The sequence below is a fragment of the Neomonachus schauinslandi genome, chromosome 5 (genome assembly GCF_002201575.2).
Source record: "Neomonachus schauinslandi chromosome 5, ASM220157v2, whole genome shotgun sequence".
In the NCBI taxonomy this organism is placed as follows: Eukaryota; Metazoa; Chordata; class Mammalia; order Carnivora; family Phocidae; genus Neomonachus; species Neomonachus schauinslandi.
The window spans coordinates 116,235,692-116,256,132 of record NC_058407.1 but is presented as its reverse complement, the minus strand read 5'-3'; the positions used below and the strand labels follow the sequence as shown (position 1 = coordinate 116,256,132).

At 39.5% G+C, this 20,441-nt stretch overlaps 1 protein-coding gene across 1 annotated transcript; it reads right to left on the bottom strand.

Moving 5' to 3' along the window:
• Positions 1-4,641: 4,641 nt before the first annotated feature.
• Positions 4,642-19,919, bottom strand: LOC123324867 (putative ankyrin repeat domain-containing protein 26-like protein). Its single transcript, XM_044915238.1, has 6 exons — positions 19,520-19,919; positions 16,609-16,723; positions 16,278-16,451; positions 13,707-13,813; positions 9,715-9,782; positions 4,642-4,658 (listed from the first exon to the last, which is right to left on the bottom strand). The coding sequence occupies exons 1-6, from the start codon at positions 19,768-19,770 to the stop codon at positions 4,642-4,644; spliced, it is 732 nt and encodes a 243-aa protein (XP_044771173.1). The 5' UTR covers positions 19,771-19,919.
• Between the last annotated feature and the right edge of the window lie 522 nt (positions 19,920-20,441).

Sequence of the window (20,441 nt, the reverse complement as noted above, 5' to 3'; positions counted from 1 at the left end):
AAAAAAAAAAAAAAAATCAAGAAAAGATTATAGAAAAGTCATGGAGAAAAAGAAAAAGGTCTACAAAAAAAAGAAGAAGCTTCAAAGAACTAGTCAAGGGTACTAGCCTGGGGAAAACTAGACTGGGAAGTCAGTAAGTAGAGAATCATTTAGAAATATCCTCTAAATAGATGATAAATTTAATTAATGCAACATGGTCTACACCTAGATTACATATCCTTCACTTCTGGAAAAATCATTCATCTCAAGGAGAGCAGACATCACTATATCTAAGAATTTGCCTGATTAGGTCTTGCTTATGTAAAAAGTATGGCCATACTGTGGCCATAGGTAACTGAGATCCACCCTAAAATCTTTGACAGTAAAAACAACAGACTAGTTACCACTGCAGTAATTACCTCTAGTTATCACTAGTTGTCAAATAGATTAGGACAAATGCTTGAACTAACCTGGTTTCTTAAGAAAACTCTAAATCAGGGTTAACACATAACTAAATTTGACTGAGTTGATCTGACTAGGATCTGTATCTTAATCCCAGTGCTGCTGAGGGACAAAAGAATGGAGATGGGAGTCACACAGGCTGACAGTCAAATCATGGGTCTGCTACTCATTAACTATGTAATCACAGGTCAATTAATCAACCTCCCTGCACCACAGCTGACTAATAAAAAATAGGCTATAATAGCAGAGCTACTTTGTGAAGCTATTGTAATGACTATATAAGTAATAAGTGTCAAGCACATAATATAGTGTCTAGCCCAGAGCAGAACTCAACAAATGCTTTTCTCTGCATTCCCTTAGTTAACACATAATTTGAAAGACTCCATAAAAATCCTACCTGCTTAAAGACTCTTCTTCAGAACTCTTATCTGCCACTAAAGAAAAAAGCAAAATACATTTTAAATCAACAATAGAAAAATGCAGAATATTAAAAGTATAAGACTGATGATTTGTTAAAAAGTATTCCTTCAAGATCACACCTGGAAACCACACTGGAATGAGTATTAATTATATTATTGGTAGGCAGTTAATGCATTAAGAAATCTAACTTTCTCCTCTACATTTACCAAATGCAAGAAAAGAATGGTATTTATCAGAATTTGATACCTCCAAGTGAATGTTTATAATGACCATAATTGTAACCAAACCCTATGAGACTGACGGAAAACGGTATCATTAGCAGAATCATTATCATAGACCGACAATGTCAAACCTAAATAACATGATTCTTCTGGACTTCCACTACTAGGAGCAGTTAAAAGAGACTGCATTTATTTTGCTGTAACACAACAGAACTTCTCCAGCTCTTCAGCAGAGACTGTTAAGTTTAGGATGAAACATCTCATCACAAACTTTGGTCTATAGCCACTGTACTTTGCAGCATGGCAAAACATAGCAAACAGACTCTCTCTGGCCTTATTTCCAGTTGCAGGTAAGTATGAAAGATTTTAGTGATTTTAGTGATTCTGGTTTTATAAAGTATAACCTCTTGAGACTATCTACTTTCATTGCTAGAGAGTCTATCTGGACCCACCTCTTAGACCAGAATGGTACCAATGGTTAGTGCTAGGTAGTAGTACATGATGTCATTGTTCTCAACCCTCCCCATTATGTGACAAATGTCTATAGAAATCACACTTTTTCAGTCTGTAAGGCATATGTCATCAGATCCTACACTGATGAACACAAAACAAAACAAAGGACAAAGAATATCTTGAATCACTACATTCAATTACCTTGGAATTTTAATTTTTTAAACATTCAAGAAGAGGGGCGCCTGGGTGGCTCAGTCGGTTAAGCGGTTAAGCATCTGCCTTCAGCTCAGGTCATGATCTCAGGGTCCTGAGATCGAGCCCCGCATCGGGCTCCCTGCTCAGTGGGGGTGTCTGCATCTCCCTCTCCCTCTGCCCCTCCCCCTCCTCGAGTTCTCTCTCTCTCTCTCTCTCAAATAAATAAAATCTTTAAAAAAAAAATAAAATAAAATAAAAATAAATAAAAAAATAAACATTCAAGAAGATATCCACTGTATGATTGCAACTATATGACACTCTGGAAAAAGCAAAACTTTTCAAGTTAGGAGTTAAGGGTTGCGGCAAAAGGAGGGATGAATAGGCACAGCACAGAGGACTTTTAAGGCAGTGAAACTATTCCATGTCATTATACATTTGTTAAAACCAATAGAATGTACAACACCAAGACTGCACCGAAATGTAAATTATGGACTTTGGATGATAAAGATGAGTTAATGTAAATAAAACAATGTATCCCTGTGGTACAGGATGTTGACAACAGGGGAGACTATGCATGTATGGGAACATGGGGTAAATGGAAACTCTGTACTTTCTGCTATATTTTGCTGTTAACTTGAAAATGTTCTAAAAAGTAAGGTCTATTTATCGTGAAGGAAAAAAAAGGTATCCATTAAGCCTGCTATCACCATGTATTAAAGTAAGATACAGCCACCGTGAAAATTAAGATAAAGACCGAAGTAACAGAATACAGGTATTATCCACCAAATTGAAGTATATGAAAATACATAAAGCAAATAATTTTAATTGCATACTTAGGCAAGAAAATAATTGACAATTAAATAATCGAATCTTATAAACAGGGATTCACTATCATGTGAAACAAAACTGGATTATCTATATAATTAAGAATTTTTATTCTAATTTTAAATCAGAAATCATTGTTTAATCTAAGAATCATAATGAAAGTTTAATAAGGTAAAAAAAAACAGATTATAATTACCTAATATTGCCCCAGTAATTTATGTACAAATACCTGTTAAATATTCACCAAAAGTCAAAAAAGTAACCAGCACTTCAATTTAATACAGATCATGCTACTGAAACCAGTACCATGTGATACCATCATATTACTTGCTGTTAAAATAAAATCTTAAAACAACAACAAAAATTAAGTCAGGGCTATAATTCCTGTGCACAATGATTCCATAGAGCAGGCCAAAGACTGCCACCATTAGATCCCACTTGAATGGCTGGCCCTTGGTTGGTATCCGGGAACTTGGATTTGGGGAGGGTTCCCACCATTCCATAGCTGGTAAGAGTGGCTGTGCCTAAGTGTTGGTACAAACCAGGTGTCTTATCCTGTATACTTGATTTCCTTCAGGGAACCTGGAATTTTGGTATACGCTAGGGAGAAGATGCCTACATGATTATCATTTCAAGAAAACTTCAGGCACTGAGTCTCTACAAGATTCTTGTATTGGCAGACAACATTTCATATGTGTTGTCATAATTTGATGCTGGAGGAATTAAGCACATAACTTGATGCTGGAGGAATTAAGCACAGCCATAGGCAGAGGATTCTTAGAAGCCTGCACTTGGTTTCCTCTAGACTTCACTCCATGCACCTTTCCTCTGTGCTGATTTTGCTTTGTATCCTTTCACCATAATAAACCAAAGGCATCAGTACAAATATGCTAAGACCTGTGAGTTCTTCTAGTGAATAACCAAATCTGGGTGTCGTTCTGGGAATCTCTAATACAACTGCATTATATGAAATTTTTATGATTTGGGTTGATATTTTATACATGATTACAGTCAGACGGTTATTTCACAGAACACCTTTCCTTGAATCTGGTTTTCTTAGTATCTGCCTTGGAGATTCCTGTTTTTCTATACCCATCTGAATAAAGGCATAAAAAGAAGAGATGACATAATGATCGGAAAATAATGTCAAACAAGCAACAATCTTATTTTAATCAGGAAAAAAAAAAGAGAATCCTGATGATTACCAAAATGTTCTACAGTATAAAATTTCCTATAAAAAAATGAAAAGATCACATAAATTTCCTCCAACTAAATAGGGATTAATTCGGGGCGCATGGGTGGCTCAGTGGTTAAGCGTTTGACTTCAGCTCGGGTCATGGTCCCAGGGTCCTGGGATTGAGCCCCACATCGGGCTCCCTGCTCAGCGGGAAGCTTGCTTCTCCCTCTCCCATTCCCCCTAGTTGTGTTCCCTCTCTCGCTGTGTCTCTCTCTGTCAGATAAATAAAAAAAAAAATCTTAAAGAAAATAAATACATAAATAAATAGGGCTTAATACCATTTTTATGGTAGTTATGAATCAATGAGGTAACTGGGATAATTATAGAAAAAGATGTAACTATCATACACAGTTTAACAACACACTCTTGATTATAGAGTTTTGTTTCCAGTCTTTTCCTTAATTTCTTACATAATTAAAAGCATAGTTCACCTATTAAAGGCAGTTGTCGACAAACTAGTCAAAAAGCCAAAAATAGGATGCCTGGGTGGCTCAGTCGTTAAGCGTCTGCCTTCGGCTCAGGTCATGATCCCAGGATCCTGGGATCGAGTCCCACATTGGGCTCCCTGCTCCGCAGGAAGCCTGCTTCTCCCTCTCCCACTCCTCCTGCTTGTGTTCCTGCTCTTGCTATCTCTCTGTGTGTCAAGTAGATAAATAAAATCTCTCTAAAAAAAAAAAAAAAGCCAAAAATACTCCATCCAAAATATGAGTTATCCGCTCCACCCTGAAAATAGTGGATTTGATCATTAAAGATCAATAGGGCTCATTTGGGGAAAAACAAAGTGAGTTATCTTATATACATAGATGGTTAAAAACTTGATAATCTAATTGGCCACATATTCTTGTTAAGTCACAGTTTACCAATTTCTGGAAAAAAAATATAAAAGCATGTCACATTAAAAGTGTATCAGATAAAAATTTCTGACAATCCAGAAAATGCTTTCAGTCTTGGCAGACCATCATCACTAACTTTGTCACTGTGATACAGATACAAAGAAATTTAGCACAAGAAACTAATAAAATATGAGATACACTTTAGATTAGGTAGCCCATTACCTTAGAAGGAAATACACATATATGTCAAACATACATATGGTAGAAATGTGTTCTAATAGTGTTGGATTCCAAGACAATTTTCCTTAGCGCTTTCTTTAGAGATGAAATTCAGAAAGGAGCAGTAGAAGTGGAGATATTAGAAGAAGGTAAATGAAAAGAGGATCAAGAGAGACAGCACTAACCAAAATAGTCACGTATTGACTTTACTGACACAGAATTCCTAAGCTAGTGAGACTAGTGTATTCAGTGTATCACCTTATATTTTCTCCTCGGTATTATACTAGTTTTCTGCAATAAAATATTTAAAAGAGGTCAAAAGGCTCCAAACTGCAGGTCTGTAAACTATTTCTGATCAAAATTTAAAACTCTCAAAATACAGCTGCATCATGATTCCATATCAGAGAGAAGGCCTGACAGTGGCTTCCTGCCTGTTGCTGTTTTTGTTTTCGTATTCATCCAGAAGAGTGTATCAAGGACGTGAGGAAAAACTCAAGTATCTCCACCAGAAACAGGTAAGAAAGACAACACTTTCCCTCACACTTGACTCCTAGGTTTGGACAATTATGGAAAAATGTTAGCAAGTCTACTCACCAGGCTAGACCATTTTCCCTTGACCCTGTCCGGGTAGATACTGCAGTTACAAAAAAGTTACGTAGGACCTTACTTGATGTGTTATTTTTCCATATTTGGACGTAGAAAGTACCAATCGTGTAAATAATAGATCGTACAACTCAAAAATTCTTTTGAAAAGGTTACCACCAAAGAGCTTTTAAAAGTTAAATCCAACTTTCTTTTCAGTAATTTCTTTCTTTTCAGTAATACAACTCCTTGAAATATTTTTTTTAATTTTTTTCACCATCACTTCCTCTAATTCCTCTCTTACATTTCCCCAGTCACTCCTCAGTCTTCTCTACTAACCCCTACTCCTCCATCCACCCTTATATTTTGGTATTCCCAGGGTTTGTTCACTGGCCTCCTTCTCATTCTATATGTTTCTCCACCATGGACAAGCTCAATCTTTGTCCAAGCTATCACTTTGCTTAATAATTCTAATCAGATTATTACAAATCTGCACCTCCAACCTTGAAGCTCTACCTCCAGCTAGAAACTCCTAGTATTTGATTATCCAATTACTGAAAATATACTACATGGACATTCCATCAAATTCAACATATACAGAAAAAAACCTGGTCTTCCCTACTCCCACCGCTCTCCTCTCTTCATCCGATAAAGTCCTACTCATTCTTCATGTCCAATTTAAATGCTAGTGTACAACCTGGAAACATATGAATCTTCTTAGATTTCCTCTCTCCCCTAACTTTTTACATTCAATAATCACGAAATCATATTAACTATACTTCTTTTCTGTCTCTGCTTTATATTTCCCCTGCCACTGCCCTACTCAAACATGAGCTCTTAACTGATGACTTCCAGAGGGGGAAAAAAAGCCACCAACTATTATTGTTATTTCTTAAATGAATAAAAAATTTTTAAGCAAAATGAATGAGAAAGGGGGCATGTGGGTGGCTCAGTCAGTTAAGCATCTGCCTTCAGCTCAGGTCATGGTCTCAGGGTCCTGGGATCAAGCCCCGCATCGGGCTCCCTTTTCAGCGGGGAGTCTGCTTCTCCCTCTCCCTCTGCCCCTGCCCCTCTGCCCCACTGTGCTCCCTATCTCTCTCTCTCTCTCTCAAATGAATAAAATCTTTAAAAAAAATTGTTTAAATTTTAAAAAATGAGAAAGACATAAGGCCTAGAAAAAGAACAACATTTTAAATTGAATAAACTGAGCCTCCTGACTTTTTCAGTATAGAAGGGTGAAAATTTCATAATGGACTGATACTAGGCTAAGGAAATATAAGCTTCCTTTGTCTTCCAGTCTCTTTACATGGTTTCCTTCAATATATCCTCCACATGAGGGGCCAGCAAACTACGGCCACAGGCCAAGTCCGACCTGCCATCTGGTTCTGTAAATAAAGTTTTATTGGAGCACAGTCACATCTATTCACCTATATATTGCTATGGCTGCTTTCACCCTACAATGGTAATTGTAATTGAGAAACCACATGGCCTAAAATAGTCACGATCTGGCCCTTGAAAGAAAAAGCTTGGTGATCCCTATTTTATGCCATAACCAGAGGGCCCTAATTCAAATCTAATCTTATTACCCTTCTGCTTCAAATTCTCCAATGAATCCCTGCATCAAATACTGCTGGCTCCCTCCCCAATGGCCATTCCGTAGTTCTTCATTCTTGCTGGAGAACTACAACTTTATTTGGATATTTGTTGTCCCCATACACAAAGAAGGTGGCCTCACCCCAGCTTCAAAAGGAGAAATGATTATTCTAAGCTATTCACAGTACCTGATTTACCAGTGACTGGTTTAGGAACAAGCATGCGATACACCCTAGCCTAGAAAATGTTAGAGGAAATTCACTGTAAGCCTCTGAGTTTTCTTCTTATTTAAAAGAAACGTATAGGGGGGACCTCGGTGGCTCAGTCATTAAGCGTCTGCCTTCAGCTCAGGTCACGATCCCAGGGTGCTGGGATTGAGCCCCGCATCAGGCTCCCTGCTCCGCAGGAAGCCTGCTTCTCCCTCTCCCACTCCCCCTGCTTGTGTTCCCTCTCTCGCTGTCTCTCTCTCTCTGTCAAATCAATGGATAAAATCTTAAATAAATTAATTAGTTAATTAATGAAAGAAACATATAAAGAAAAACAGTCCTTCCAGTCATTGGATATTGTCATGTGAGACTAGGCCTGGAGCTGTTGCTAATTAGCCAACCAGGAAGGGAGACATAAAATACTGCCAACCTCAAAGCTGAACAAGAGACAACTGGGACCCTGATGACATCACTGAACCATCAAAACAATTCTAGTTCCTATTGTTTTAGTCACTGTTTTGTTTTGGGTTTTTTTTTAGATTTATTTATTTGAAAGAGAGAGAAAGAAAGGAAGCGTGCAATAGAGTGCAAGAATGGGGCGAAGGGCAGAGGAAGAGAATCTTCAAGCCCACTCCGTGCTGAGCACGGAGCCCAGCGTGATGTGGGGCTTGATCTCATGACCCGAGACTGTGTAAAACCAAGAGTCAACACTTAACTGACTAAGCCACCCAGGTGCCCCTGTTTTAGTCACTGTTATAAGTCACCTATTATTTGCAGCTAAAAGCGTTTTACCTGATAAAGTTACCAAGGTCTACAGGGTAAGATCTACTCCTTTCCATACGACTGAAAAACTTTCATAAGCTTGCCTTAGCTAAGTATTCACCTCATTCCAACCGTTCCCATAGCACACTTTTTGTACTGGCAAAACTGAACTGCTCATAAATCCTCCGAAGTTCACTCGTACATCTTAGCCTTTGCACTGCTGTTCCGTCTGCAAAACATGTAATCTTGATGGATGTTTCTCCTGCCAAACATCGTCCTTCTGCCACTTTACCTGGCAAACTTACTATTCAGTCTGCATACTTACCCTAAATTCTACCCACTCTCCTAAAACTCTAATTCCTCACTATGGACATAGTATCTGGAACATATTAAATGCCAATAAAAAAATAACAATGGTAATCATAAGCACTAGGGGACTCTGGCACATAGTAAGCACTGAATAAAGTAGAGTAAATAATAAAAATGACAATGATAATAACACATTCCTGGAGGGCAGGGATTGTGTTTTTTGAATGTTTGCATTCTACAACATCAGAATAACACTTAGGAACTAAAAGACACTTGATAGTTATTTGTTAAGTGAACAAATGAAAATAAGTAAATTGCAAAACCAATAGACAGTTACCTTAAAAAAAAAAGTCTCATTGGTATTGCTGCATACTAGCTAAGTTTTGCAGTTCTTATTGTTTGCCATTTGTTTACGATACCAGGAAGGTATTGTAAAGTCCCCAGTTTTAAGGATAGTTCCTTTTTTAATGAGACAAATCACTATATAATAATATTTACTAAATGTAATCCACTTGTAAAAATTAAAAGATCCATTTTCATAACAGGTTCAATTTATTATAATATGCTTATAGAGAAAACATAAAACATACTAACTTAAAAATCTCTTTTTCTTATTTACACAAAGATATCATATGGGATTTTAGGGGTCATGACTAAAATAATGAATTTCTTTTCAGACAATACCGCCTCATATTTTAAATTTCCTACAATTAACTTCTTTTGTTGTTGTTGTTCATACTGAGGTACTTTAATTTTTTTTATTATGTTCAGTTAGCCAGCATATAGTCCATCATAAGTTTTTGATGTGGTGTTCAACAATTCATTAGTTGCATGAAACACCTACTGCTCATCATAACGCGTGTCCTCCTTAATACTCATCACCTGGTTACCCCATCCCCCCACCCCCCTCCCTTCTGTAACCCTCAGTTTGTTTCCCAGAGTCCAGTTTGTCTCACAGTTTGTCTCCCTCTGATTTCTTCCCATTGTTCATGACAGCAATGCCTACAATTAACTTCTTAAATAATCCTGAATACTAGACTATTAAGAAAGAAATTAAGAAAGAAAAAAAAAATGGGGGCATCTGGGTGGTTAAGGGTCTGCCTTCAGCTCAGTTCATGATCCCCAGACCCTGGGATCAAGCCCCACATCGGGCTCCCTGCTAGGCGGGAAACGTGCTTCTCCCTCTCCCTCTGCCTGCCACTCCCCCTGCTTCTGCTGTCACTATCTCTCTCTGTCAAATAAATACACAAAATCTTAAAAAAAAAAAAAAAGAAAAGAAAAGAAAGAAAAAAATGCATATGCAATTTACACAGTAGGTTTTTTTTTTTTTTTCATTGCTCTTTCATTATCAAAACTTCCCTACTCTGACTTCATCTATGTTAGGACCACCAAAAGTAATTCACTCTGGAAAGTCTTACCTGCATTCTTACTTTGCAAATAATTGATAAGTTTTTCTTCTCTATGTTCGGCAATTAGTTGGCGACTGCTACATATAAAAAAGGGTGATAAACAATGTTACTCTTTTAATACTGATATGAAAAACATTTACCAAATATCAAATTCTTAGGAGTATTTCAAATAATATCAGAACTAATATCAAAGCTTGAAGTACCCCATATACTTCCCATTTGTAAGTTCTATACACTTTTTATTAAGTATGTAATTAAAGGAGAAAAAAAGTAAGGTGAACCAGTCATGAATTCGTAATTTAGTAATTAGTAAATTAGAGTTAGCTTGCCATAATGGAAAGTGTCTAGAACTCAGAAGTCCTAAGTCTCACAGCTATTTCCTCTTGGACAAGCCACTTCTCTTGGGCTCAGAGTCTTCCTCTATAAAACAGGCATCTTACTGCCTTATTTTACAAGGTTGTTAAGAGGATTTAATGAAATATTAAACCCAAAACATGGCCTTTCGGGAAAGGTGATGCCCACTACTCTGGGAAGGGCAATATGAGACCTTTCATCACCTAATAAGAAAAGGCGCTCCATAGGATTTAAAGCAGGCTTGGGATATAGGTCTAGGAACAAAGGAGAAAGAGAAGTCCAGTCTCTTCCTGCAGCATTATTTGAACCTCTTTAACAGCTTAGAATGGTCCCAACTACCATCTGCTGGAAGAAGAGACAAGGATAATTCATCCTGAAGGTCTGGGCTAACAATGGGCTTCACGAAAGGCTTTTGAGTGTGAAGGGAAGGGTGTGTGTGGCTAAAGCTAGGAGGCCCAGCTGACAGAACAGGGTGCTGGTGCTTTGGAATAGCTGAGCATAGAAGCTTATGTAGTAAACGAAAAAAAAGTTGTAACTTTGAAGTCTAACTGTGGATCACCATGAAGACTGAGGAATGTGGATCAGCAAGGGCATCCTAGGAGCAAAGGTCAATCATGACCAGACTGCAGAACCAGTTTCTTGCTTACTTTTTTTTTTTTTTGAAGATTTATTTATTTATTTATTTATTTGAGAGAGAGAGCGTGAGAGGGGGGAGGGTCAGAGGGAGAAGCAGACTCCCCGCTGAGCAGAGAGCCTGATGCGGGACTCAATCCTGGGACTCCAGGATCATGACCTGATCCTAAGGCAGTTGCTTAACCAACTGAGCCACCCAGGCACCCTGCAGAACCAGTTTCAATGGCAATGCTGTAGTAGTTGATGTCTTTTCCTTCCAAATGACTTGTGAAAAAAGATGGTCTCTTTGGTCTTAGGGAACTCCTCAGGTTCTTGGAAAATTCAAGGGGGAAAGTATAGGAGATAGCCCTCAAGGGAAAGTATAGGGTCTTCTACTAAACTGAACATCTCAAGACCCAAGTAACTAGTTAGAAAAAACAAGGATGTTGGGGCACCTGGGTGGCTCAGTCTGTTAAGCATCTGCCTTCGGCTCAGGTCACGATCTTGGGGTCCTGGGATGGAGCCCCACGTCAGGCTCCCTGCTCAGCAGGGAATCTGCTTCTCCCTCTGTCCCTCCCCACCCGTGCTCTCTCTCTGTCTCTCTCTCAAATAAATAAAATCTACAAAAGAAAGAAAGAAAGAAAGAGAGAGAAAGAAAGAAAGAAAAGAAGAAAGAAAGAAAGAAAAAGAAAAAACACAGATATAACATTATTTGTACCCCATGCATAACGGTTATACTTGGAATGAAACAGATACAGTTAGGATCCCTAAGGATAAAGGTCTCAATAGTCCTGAGATAAAGAATACTGCACCCATTACTACTTCTTACTAGTCTAGCCTTTTTCTTGATTTCTGGCAAATGATGTGGGCTAACTCACTGCCATGCCAAAACTGCCTGAATCAAACAATGAACTCTCATCTGTTACATAAGAACTAACAGGGGCGCCTGGGTGGCTCAGTCGTTAAGCGTCTGCCTTCGGCTCAGGTCATGATCCGAGGGTCCTGGGATCAAGCCCCACATCAAGCTCTCTGCTCAGCCGGAAGCCTGCTTCTGCCTCTCCCGCTCCCCCTGCTTATGTTCCCTCTCTCGCTGTGTCTCTCTCTGTCAAATAAATAAATAAAATCTTAAAAAAAAAAAACAAAAAACCTAACAGTTAAATTATTATATACCTCAGTTTAGTAATAACTAACATTTTAATGTAAACACTTACACTTTAAGATCATTAAAAATAGAATATTCTTCTGCAGTCCATCCACACGCATCTTCAGAAAAGATATTAATACCTTGCTGAAGAAGAACCCTGACTAGATCTGCAGAATCATAATGTACAGCAAGCATGAGGGCTGTTCTAAAATAACAGAGAGAGAACTTCACCCTTAGGAACTTAAGAGTTATTTAAACAGCTAATTTGATATACTTTATCAGGTTAATCTCTTGCCTGTCAGTACAGAATTGACCATTAACATGTTCAAGTGCTCATCTTTGTAAATACCTCCACGGCTAAAATGAAAGGGCAAAAAAGAAGCCTCTTGTCCTACTTGGCTATGACAGTAGAAGTTGCTAATTTAAAGTCCTTTGATAGGGGCGCCTGGGTGGCTCAGTCGTTCAGCGTCTGCCTTCGGCTCAGGTCATGATCCCAGGGTCCTGGGATTGAGCCCTGCATCGGGCTCCCTGCCCAGCGGGAAGCCTGCTTCTCCCTCTCCCACTCCCCCCTGCTTGTGTTCCCTCTCTGGCTGTCTCTCTCTCTGTGTCAAATAAATAAATAAAATCTTTAAAAAAAAAAAGTCCTTTGATGAACAAGAAACTATGCTGAGGCCACTTATCTGATGGTAAAGATTTTAAAAAAGAATTCCCCATTTCTTCCTTAATCTGATACAGTGTACTTCCAAGCCATCTAGAGGACAGGTCCGTATAAAAAGCTATTTGCAGGGGTGCCTGGGTGGCTCAGTCGGTTAAGCGTCTGCCTTCAGCTCAGTCATGATCTCAGGGTCCTGGGATCGAGCTCCACGTCTGGCTCCCTGCTCTAGCCCCTCCCCCTGCTCATGCTCTCTCTCTCTTTCTCAAATAAATAAAATCTTTAAAAATTAAAAAAAAAAAAAGCTTATTTGCAGGCTGAAAATAACAGTATTCATACTAATGGTAATAAAACAGTCATAGTCACAGTTAATGATGCTAAGATAAGCACGTGGTAGACACTAAATTAAATGCTATATATATATAAAATAGTACACACAACCACCCGTGAAGGATATATTATTATCCTCCTTTTCATATCAGGAAATGTATCTGGTTATGATAAGTAATGTTTCCAAAGTCACACACCCAGCAAGTAGGAAAGCTAGGAATTCAACCTAGTCTTGTGTCAATCTAAAGCCCATCTCTTTTCTCTTTATCACCCACCTATGATTTGTCCTCATTAAAGGAAAAGTCTATTCAATTAAAGTTATCTTTCATCCTCTATCCTTACCAATGAAAATAAAAAAAAATATACTGAACATGAAAAAGGATGATGAGCCCATATTATCTGGTAACAGTAATTATTAATCACTTAGGGATCATCCAACGTCAGTATTCTTCAAAAACAAAAAGCAATTTAAAGAGTCATCCAAAAGACAAAGCAACTCCTATTTATGTTTAATATTCATCTTTTAAGGAAAATATATATGAAGTAGAAGTTTCAAAAATATTATAAAAGGGTTAAGAAGCCCAGTATTGCATCATAAAGTAAAATAAAAGTTAGGAGTCCACACGTTATAAAACTAATATGAAACCCCTTTAGCTAATATAAAATCATATGGCAAAAAACAAAAAAGACTGCAAATGACATCAGTCAATAATATGAAGGAATATAAATTCTACCATATACTTCTTCATGTTGCCCCGTCAGAATAATTGCTTTCTGCCTAACTGATGACATGTTGACATTTTTCACTATATAAATTAATCCTCTTATTAAGTTAATCTTTCTGACTTGAGTAACTGTGCCACTCTAGAAAAATATAAGATTTAAAAAAAAAACCCAAAACTACTGTACCTTTGCAACTTATCAACTGCATGTACATTTGCTTCTTTTTCTATTAAAAATTCCACCATTTGCTGTTTGTTCTCACTTACAGCAAGTAAAAATGGTGTGAGTTCATCCTGTAAAAGTGCAAAAACAATTTATAATTTACACAATTACATATTTCCATACTGAATTTTAAAACTTATAAAGGATCCTCTAAACTCAAATATATAATATAGAAAGTACTCTCACCCTTCTGTGCTTTCACCAGCTGCTCCTTCTCTTTCAAATAGCCCTCCTCAGGGGGCCTGGGTGGCTCAGTCGGCTAAGCATCTGCCTTGGGCTCAGGTCAGCTCGGGTCGTGATCCCAAGGTCCTGGGATCCAGCCCCAAGTCAGGCTCCCTGCTCAGAGGGGAGTTGGCCTCTCCCTCTGCCCTGCCCCTATGCTCCTACTCTCTCACCCACTCTCTCTCTTTCAAATAAATAAATAAAATCTTTTTTAAAAAATAAATAAAACTGGGCGCCTGGGTGGCTCAGTTGGTTAAGCGACTGCCTTCGGCTCAGGTCATGATCCTGGAGTCCCGGGATCGAGTCCCGCGTCCGGCTCCTTGCTCGGCAGGGAGTCTGCCTCTCTCTCTGACCCTCCCCCCTCTCATGCTCTCTATCTCATTCTCTCTCTCAAATAAATAAATAAAATCTTTAAAAAATAAATAAATAAATAAATAAATAAAACTAAATTAAATAGCCCTCTTCCACCTCTTCAACAGATTAACTGCAGTCATTCTCCAAAACTCACTTCATTGGCTGGTTCCAAGAATCTTGGCTTCTATCACAGTATTTATTACGGTATACTCTAGTTATTTTATTGCACCCCCTCTAAACCAAGAGCTTCTTGAGGGAAGGGATTATTTTTTTTCTCTATATCTCCAAAATCTAAAACATAGCAGTAAATGCTTTAAGTATTTTTATTGAGTTAGCAACCTAAATGATTATCTCTGGAGTAGTGTTTTTTAAATTACATTCCGAAGAACATATACTTTGCTGGAAGGTAAGTACTGTGCCCCAATAGAAAGATTCAATGATCATCTATGTCTGAGAAATATTACAAAACTGCACTATATATCTAGCACAAAAGAAATCCGTTTAAATTTGCTTATCCCCATTTGACAATACTTTTTGTGGAAACATTAACATTTGAGAAATTAGAGTTTTGGGGATATAGTTTTGAGAGCTTTCCAATAAAGATGAAGGTTTTCGGGGTGCCTGGGTGGCTCAGTCGTTAAGTGTCTGCCTTCAGCTCAGGCCATGATCCCAGGGTCCTGGGATCGAGCCCCACATCCTGCTCGGCGGGAAGCCTGCTTCTCCCTCTCCCGCTCCCCCTGCTTGTGTTCCCTCTCTCACCGTCTCTCCGTCAAATAAATAAATAAAACCATTAAAAAAAAAAATGAAGGTTTTCTCCAGGTTACACAAACATGCTTGATTCTCTTCTGTCAATGGTATCAGGATCCCAGATGGCAACATAAGGCACTCTTGATCCAAATGGGTCACTGAGGAGATGGACTCGGAATTAAAAGAGTGGCTTTGGGGCAACTGGGTGGCTCAGTCAGTTAAGCGTCTGTCTTTGGCTCAGGTCATGATCCCCGGGGTCCTGGGATCCACCCCTGCATCAGGCTCCCCTGCTTCTCCCTCTCCCTCTGCCCTTCCTCCATACTCATGTTTGTTCTCCGTCTCTCTCAAGTAAATAAAATCTTAAAAAAAAAAAAAAAGTATCATTAAAGTGAAATCTTAGACAATTAAGTTATTTCAAAATATTTTCATTCAGGGAATGCAGGAGCTTCCAAATATGAAAAACTGACCCTACCTATGTCAACCAACAGTGTTTCTGTAAGGGCAGTGGTAGAAATAATGCATGTCACAGAAACAGAAGGTGGACTGGTGCGCGTGGTCATCAACTACTCCCCATGTACAGCTACCACCCCACTGAGGAACTACACAGGCTGAGCAGGAACTACTCTCTGAAATGGGAGACCCCAATGTGGTACGTGGCGGGAAGAGTGGCTACAAGCACAAGTAAATGCCCCTGTAGGATGTCATGACCTGATCCCTTTGCTCTCATTTTCAGAACCTTGGGGCCTCGAGTGCCCAGGGCCTGCAACCTGCTGCTTTCTCCTCCCACTTGCACTCACCCAAGTTACCCCACTGGGTGAGGGTCTCCCACCCATTCCCAGCAGCACCCATTTCCTAAGCCCCTGCACAGCACCCAGCCTCCACCACCTCCACTCCCCTCTAGGCCTTCAATCCTTTGTGGGCTCTGAGCCCACCATCCACTCCAAAGCACTAATGGGAAGATTTTCTTTCTGGGGTGGAAGCGGGGCTGGGAGACAGAACTTCGCCCTCTCCATGGGCATCACCTTTCTCTAGCCCTCCCTGCCCTGGCTTTGGAGTTGTTTCCAGGATGACAGGACCTGATGTATAGAATTCAGTATATGTATTTATTACACATATAAATAAATATGTAAATAAAATGATTTGTGGCTAAAAAAATTTATATATACATATATATATTATTTCAAATACTTTATAAATACAGTTGATCTGTACCTTGTTTCTCACTTCAATATTTGCATGGTGTAGAAGCAGCTTCTCTGCTATTGATGTATTCGAACCAAGGGCGGCATAGTGGAGCGCAGTATTGCCAGCAATGTCCGTAAGATTTGGATCAGCACCGTGTTCTAGAAGAATAGTCACACATCTCTCATTCTGACATTGTGCAGCCTGTCAGTATTATACCAAGAAACAGAGTGTCAATTCTGGGAATTTAAAGTAAACATGCCACAGGTTTCACCAATTAGTTCCGTTTAAATGCAATAAGTTTTCATTCTAAGTAATTAAATCAAATCCATCTCAGGCAGACACAGCTGCTTCCACATACCTTCATCAGAGCAGTCCTATAATCTTTATCAAAGAGGTCAAGCTGGCATTTCCTCTCCACTAGGACAGCAACGACATCTGGATGGCCATTGGCACAGGCCAAATGGAGAGCAGTCCTATGAAAGTGAAAGAACTTTTTAGGAAATTATAGTGCACTATTTCAAAACCTGCAGTTAATTCATGTAACTGTAAACGTTAAATAGCATCTTATTCCTATGACTCCAAAACAAAGATTTAGTTTTCTTTTGAAGAAAGTACAATATTTATTAGTGATTCTTCACCACACTAATAAAGAGCAGCCTATCTGAGTAGGTAGAGCATGACCTCAGGATTCAGCTTAACTTGGGTTTGAATCCAACTTTAGCTCTGTCACTTAACAGTTATCACCTACTTAGCCTTATCCTCAATTTCCTCATCAACAAAATGGGGATAAAAATAGTCATCTCGGGTCCCCTGCCCAGCTCAGTTTGAAGATCATGTGGCTCTTGATCTTGAGGGTCGTGAATTCGAGCCCCACGTTGGGTATAGAGATTACTAAAAAATAATAATAATAAATAAAGACTAGTTATCTCACAAGACCTCGGCGTGATGCTTAAATGAGGATCTATGCAAAGTTTGTTACATAATATTATTATAACTATTACTATTACTACTATTTTACAAAGACAACATCCAATTAGGTGAAGTGATACAATTATGCCTACTTTGTAGATATGTTTTAAGGATTCGCAAGAATACTACATTTCAGTGATTCTAAGATGCTCATTTTGTCACCTTTTAATATCTCTGACATTGGAATGCAATTTATAATTCAAAATGTCTTACAACTATAATTGGCAGAATTGTTTTGAAATTTCTCATTGGTACAGAAAATACTGGCGCATCAGACAATCTATGGTGCCTTACATTACATGAAATAATGATATACACAACAGGTCTATTGCAGTTCTAGTCATATGCCTGGCATTTAAATAAATTTTAGTTCCTGAAAGCATTATGGGAAAAGAGGACTAAAATAATGGAGAATGTTTTTTAAGTAATTCTTACTCTGATTTTCAAGAAACTAAGCCAAAGGAAACTCAGGATTTAAATAAACAGGGACAGCTCATTTTATTAAATATTTCGATTTATAAATCACATGAAAATCAAGTACTACCAATTATCAAGAGTAGTATTTAATACTATTATAAATTTCAAAAGGACAAGTAAAGGTTAACTTTTACAATTTCCTATCTTCAGAAATGTTTTCGTTTGAAAGGAAAGAGGAAAAGCTTTAACTGAGATTAAGTCCTAATACTTCAATTTAAAATTGCTCATCTTAGGGGCACTTCGGTGGCTAGTTGGTTGGGTGTCCGACTCTTGGTTTTGGCTCAGGTCATGATCTCCAGATCTTGAGATCCAGCCCCATGTCGGGCTCCGTGCTCAGCGTGGAGTCAGCTTGAGATCCTCTCTCTCCCTCTAACCCTCCCTTCTCCCTCCCCAGCCACTCCCATTCACTCTCTCTCTCTCAAATAAATCAATCTTCTCTTAAAATTAAAAAAATAAAATAAAATTTCTCATCTTAGTAGTACCTGGCCGGTTCAATGAGTAGAACATGCAACCTTAGTCTCAATGATATAAATTCAAGCCCCATGTTGGGTATAGAGATTACTTAAAAATAAAATCTTATAAATAAATAAATGAATAAATAAATAAATAAATAAATAAATAAATAAATAAATAGAATTTCTCATCTTACTAATACTGGGCAACATGAGTCTTTAAGAATGAAAAGATTCTGGGTAGAGTATGTCTCCTACATTACATGTGTTCAGATTCTATTTGATAAATAAATGGATTGAAAGAGTAGATAAATACATTGGAGAGCTCAATATTTTTTAAAGATTTCTTTCTTTTAGAGAAAAAGAGAGAGTATGCACAAGCGGGGGGGGAAGGGCAGAGGGAGAGGGCGAGAATCTCAAGCAGTCTCCCCACCAAGCATGGAGCCCGACATGGGGCTCCACCCCCCCAACCCCGAGATCACGACCCACGCCGAATTCAACACTCTGATGCTCAACCGATTATGCCACCCAGGCACCCCAGAGTTCAGTATTTTTAAAGAAAACTTTTATAAAGTAAAGCAATACATCTGAAATTGCAACAATCATTTATATTTCCTATTTTTGATTTTTTTCATAAGGACACAACTAAAATTTTATATACTTTTATAGTATCATTTATATTATTTATTTTCATAAGGATGTAACTAAAATAAAATGATTAATCTATAATCACTTATATGTAATAAAGCTACACACGACAAAAAACATGTATATATTTAATGTATGAATAAAATCTACAAGTACAGGTAAAAACATTCCCTTTACTTCTGAAGAGGTTAAACGTTGTCAGAAGATACCAATCCCCACCCGCAGTCCCCGATTTTTTTTAAATAGAAAGTAAGAGGGGCACCTGGGTGGCTCAGTCAGTTAAGTGCTTGCCTTCATCTCAGGTCATGTTCCCAGGGTCCTGAGATCGAGCCCTGCATCGGGCTCCCTGCCCAGCAGGGAGCCCGCTTCTCCCTCTCCCACTCCCCCTGTGTGTGTGTTCCCTCTCTAGCTGTCTCTCTCTGTCAAATAAATAAATAAAATCTTAAAAAAAACAAAAAACAAAAAAACCCACCTGTCTGTAAAGTGGTCTACACGGGGAATTATGAGTGGGTCCAAAGGCAGCTGAAGCTTTCGTTTTCACACTCAGACAGCCGGCCTGGGCGCTAGACCCCTGCTGGGGGCCTCGGGAGGGAAGACCGCAAAGCGCCCTCGGTGACAGGAGGGCTCCGGTCCACAGGCGGAGCCTGGGAAGGTGCGCGCTTCTCCCGGTCCGCCCCACCTCCTCCCCGCCGTCTCGGCAGCCGGCCTCCAAGTCCCTATTACCTGTTCATCTTGTCTCTTTCGTCCACGCCGTGTTTCCCGAAAAATAGAATCTCCTGCAGCTTCCTTACGTTGCCCATGCTGGCAACTCTGTGGATCTTTCTGAGATCTCTGTCTCGGATGTTGTACCCCCACCCGAAGCTGTTGGTTCCAATTCTCTTCTCACGCAGGATGCCCGGGCCGTCCCTCGGCGAGCTGGTAACGCGAAAGGACGACCCGCCCTTCTTACTCCCGAAGCTAAAAAACTTCTTCATCGCAAAGCCTGGAGGCTTCACAAGCACTTCCCCTTCCCCTCGGCTTTTCACCGCCTCTAGAGCCCAACACTAGCGCTAGAGATAAGCCAAACCCGCCTCGCCACTACATCACAGTAGTGAAACTCCGCGGTTTGAAATCTTTGAGCGCAGAAAAATGTAACCAAGCAACGATGCCAAACACAAATGCGCTTGCGCACCTCACAAACCAGCGTCGCGGGGCCTGCGCACAAAGGGCGGGCGGCCAAGGATGCCCAAAGCGCATGTGCGAGGTCCAAGTCTCTCAAATCTCAGCGATCGCTTGTGAGCCGGGCTGGGTTCCCCTTCAAACATTGGTGAGAGTAGGCTGAGCGTTTCTGAACCTTTGCAGAAGTTAGACTCGACGGTGAGGAAAGGCACTCTTCCTATACTACTGGGGCTAGAGTGCATGAAACTTCAGGATGTTGAATGCCTCGTTCCCCAGAAAACTTCCCTAAAAAAAGCTCTCCCTCGGGCGCCTGGGTGGCTCAGTTGGTTGGGCGACTGCCTTCGGCTCGGGTCATGATCCTGGAGTCCCGGGATCGAGTCCCACATCAGGCTCCCTGCTCGGCGGGGAGTCTGCTTCTCCCTCTGACCCTCCTCCCTCTCATGCTCTCTGTCTCTCATTCTCTCTCTCTCAAATAAATAAAATCTTT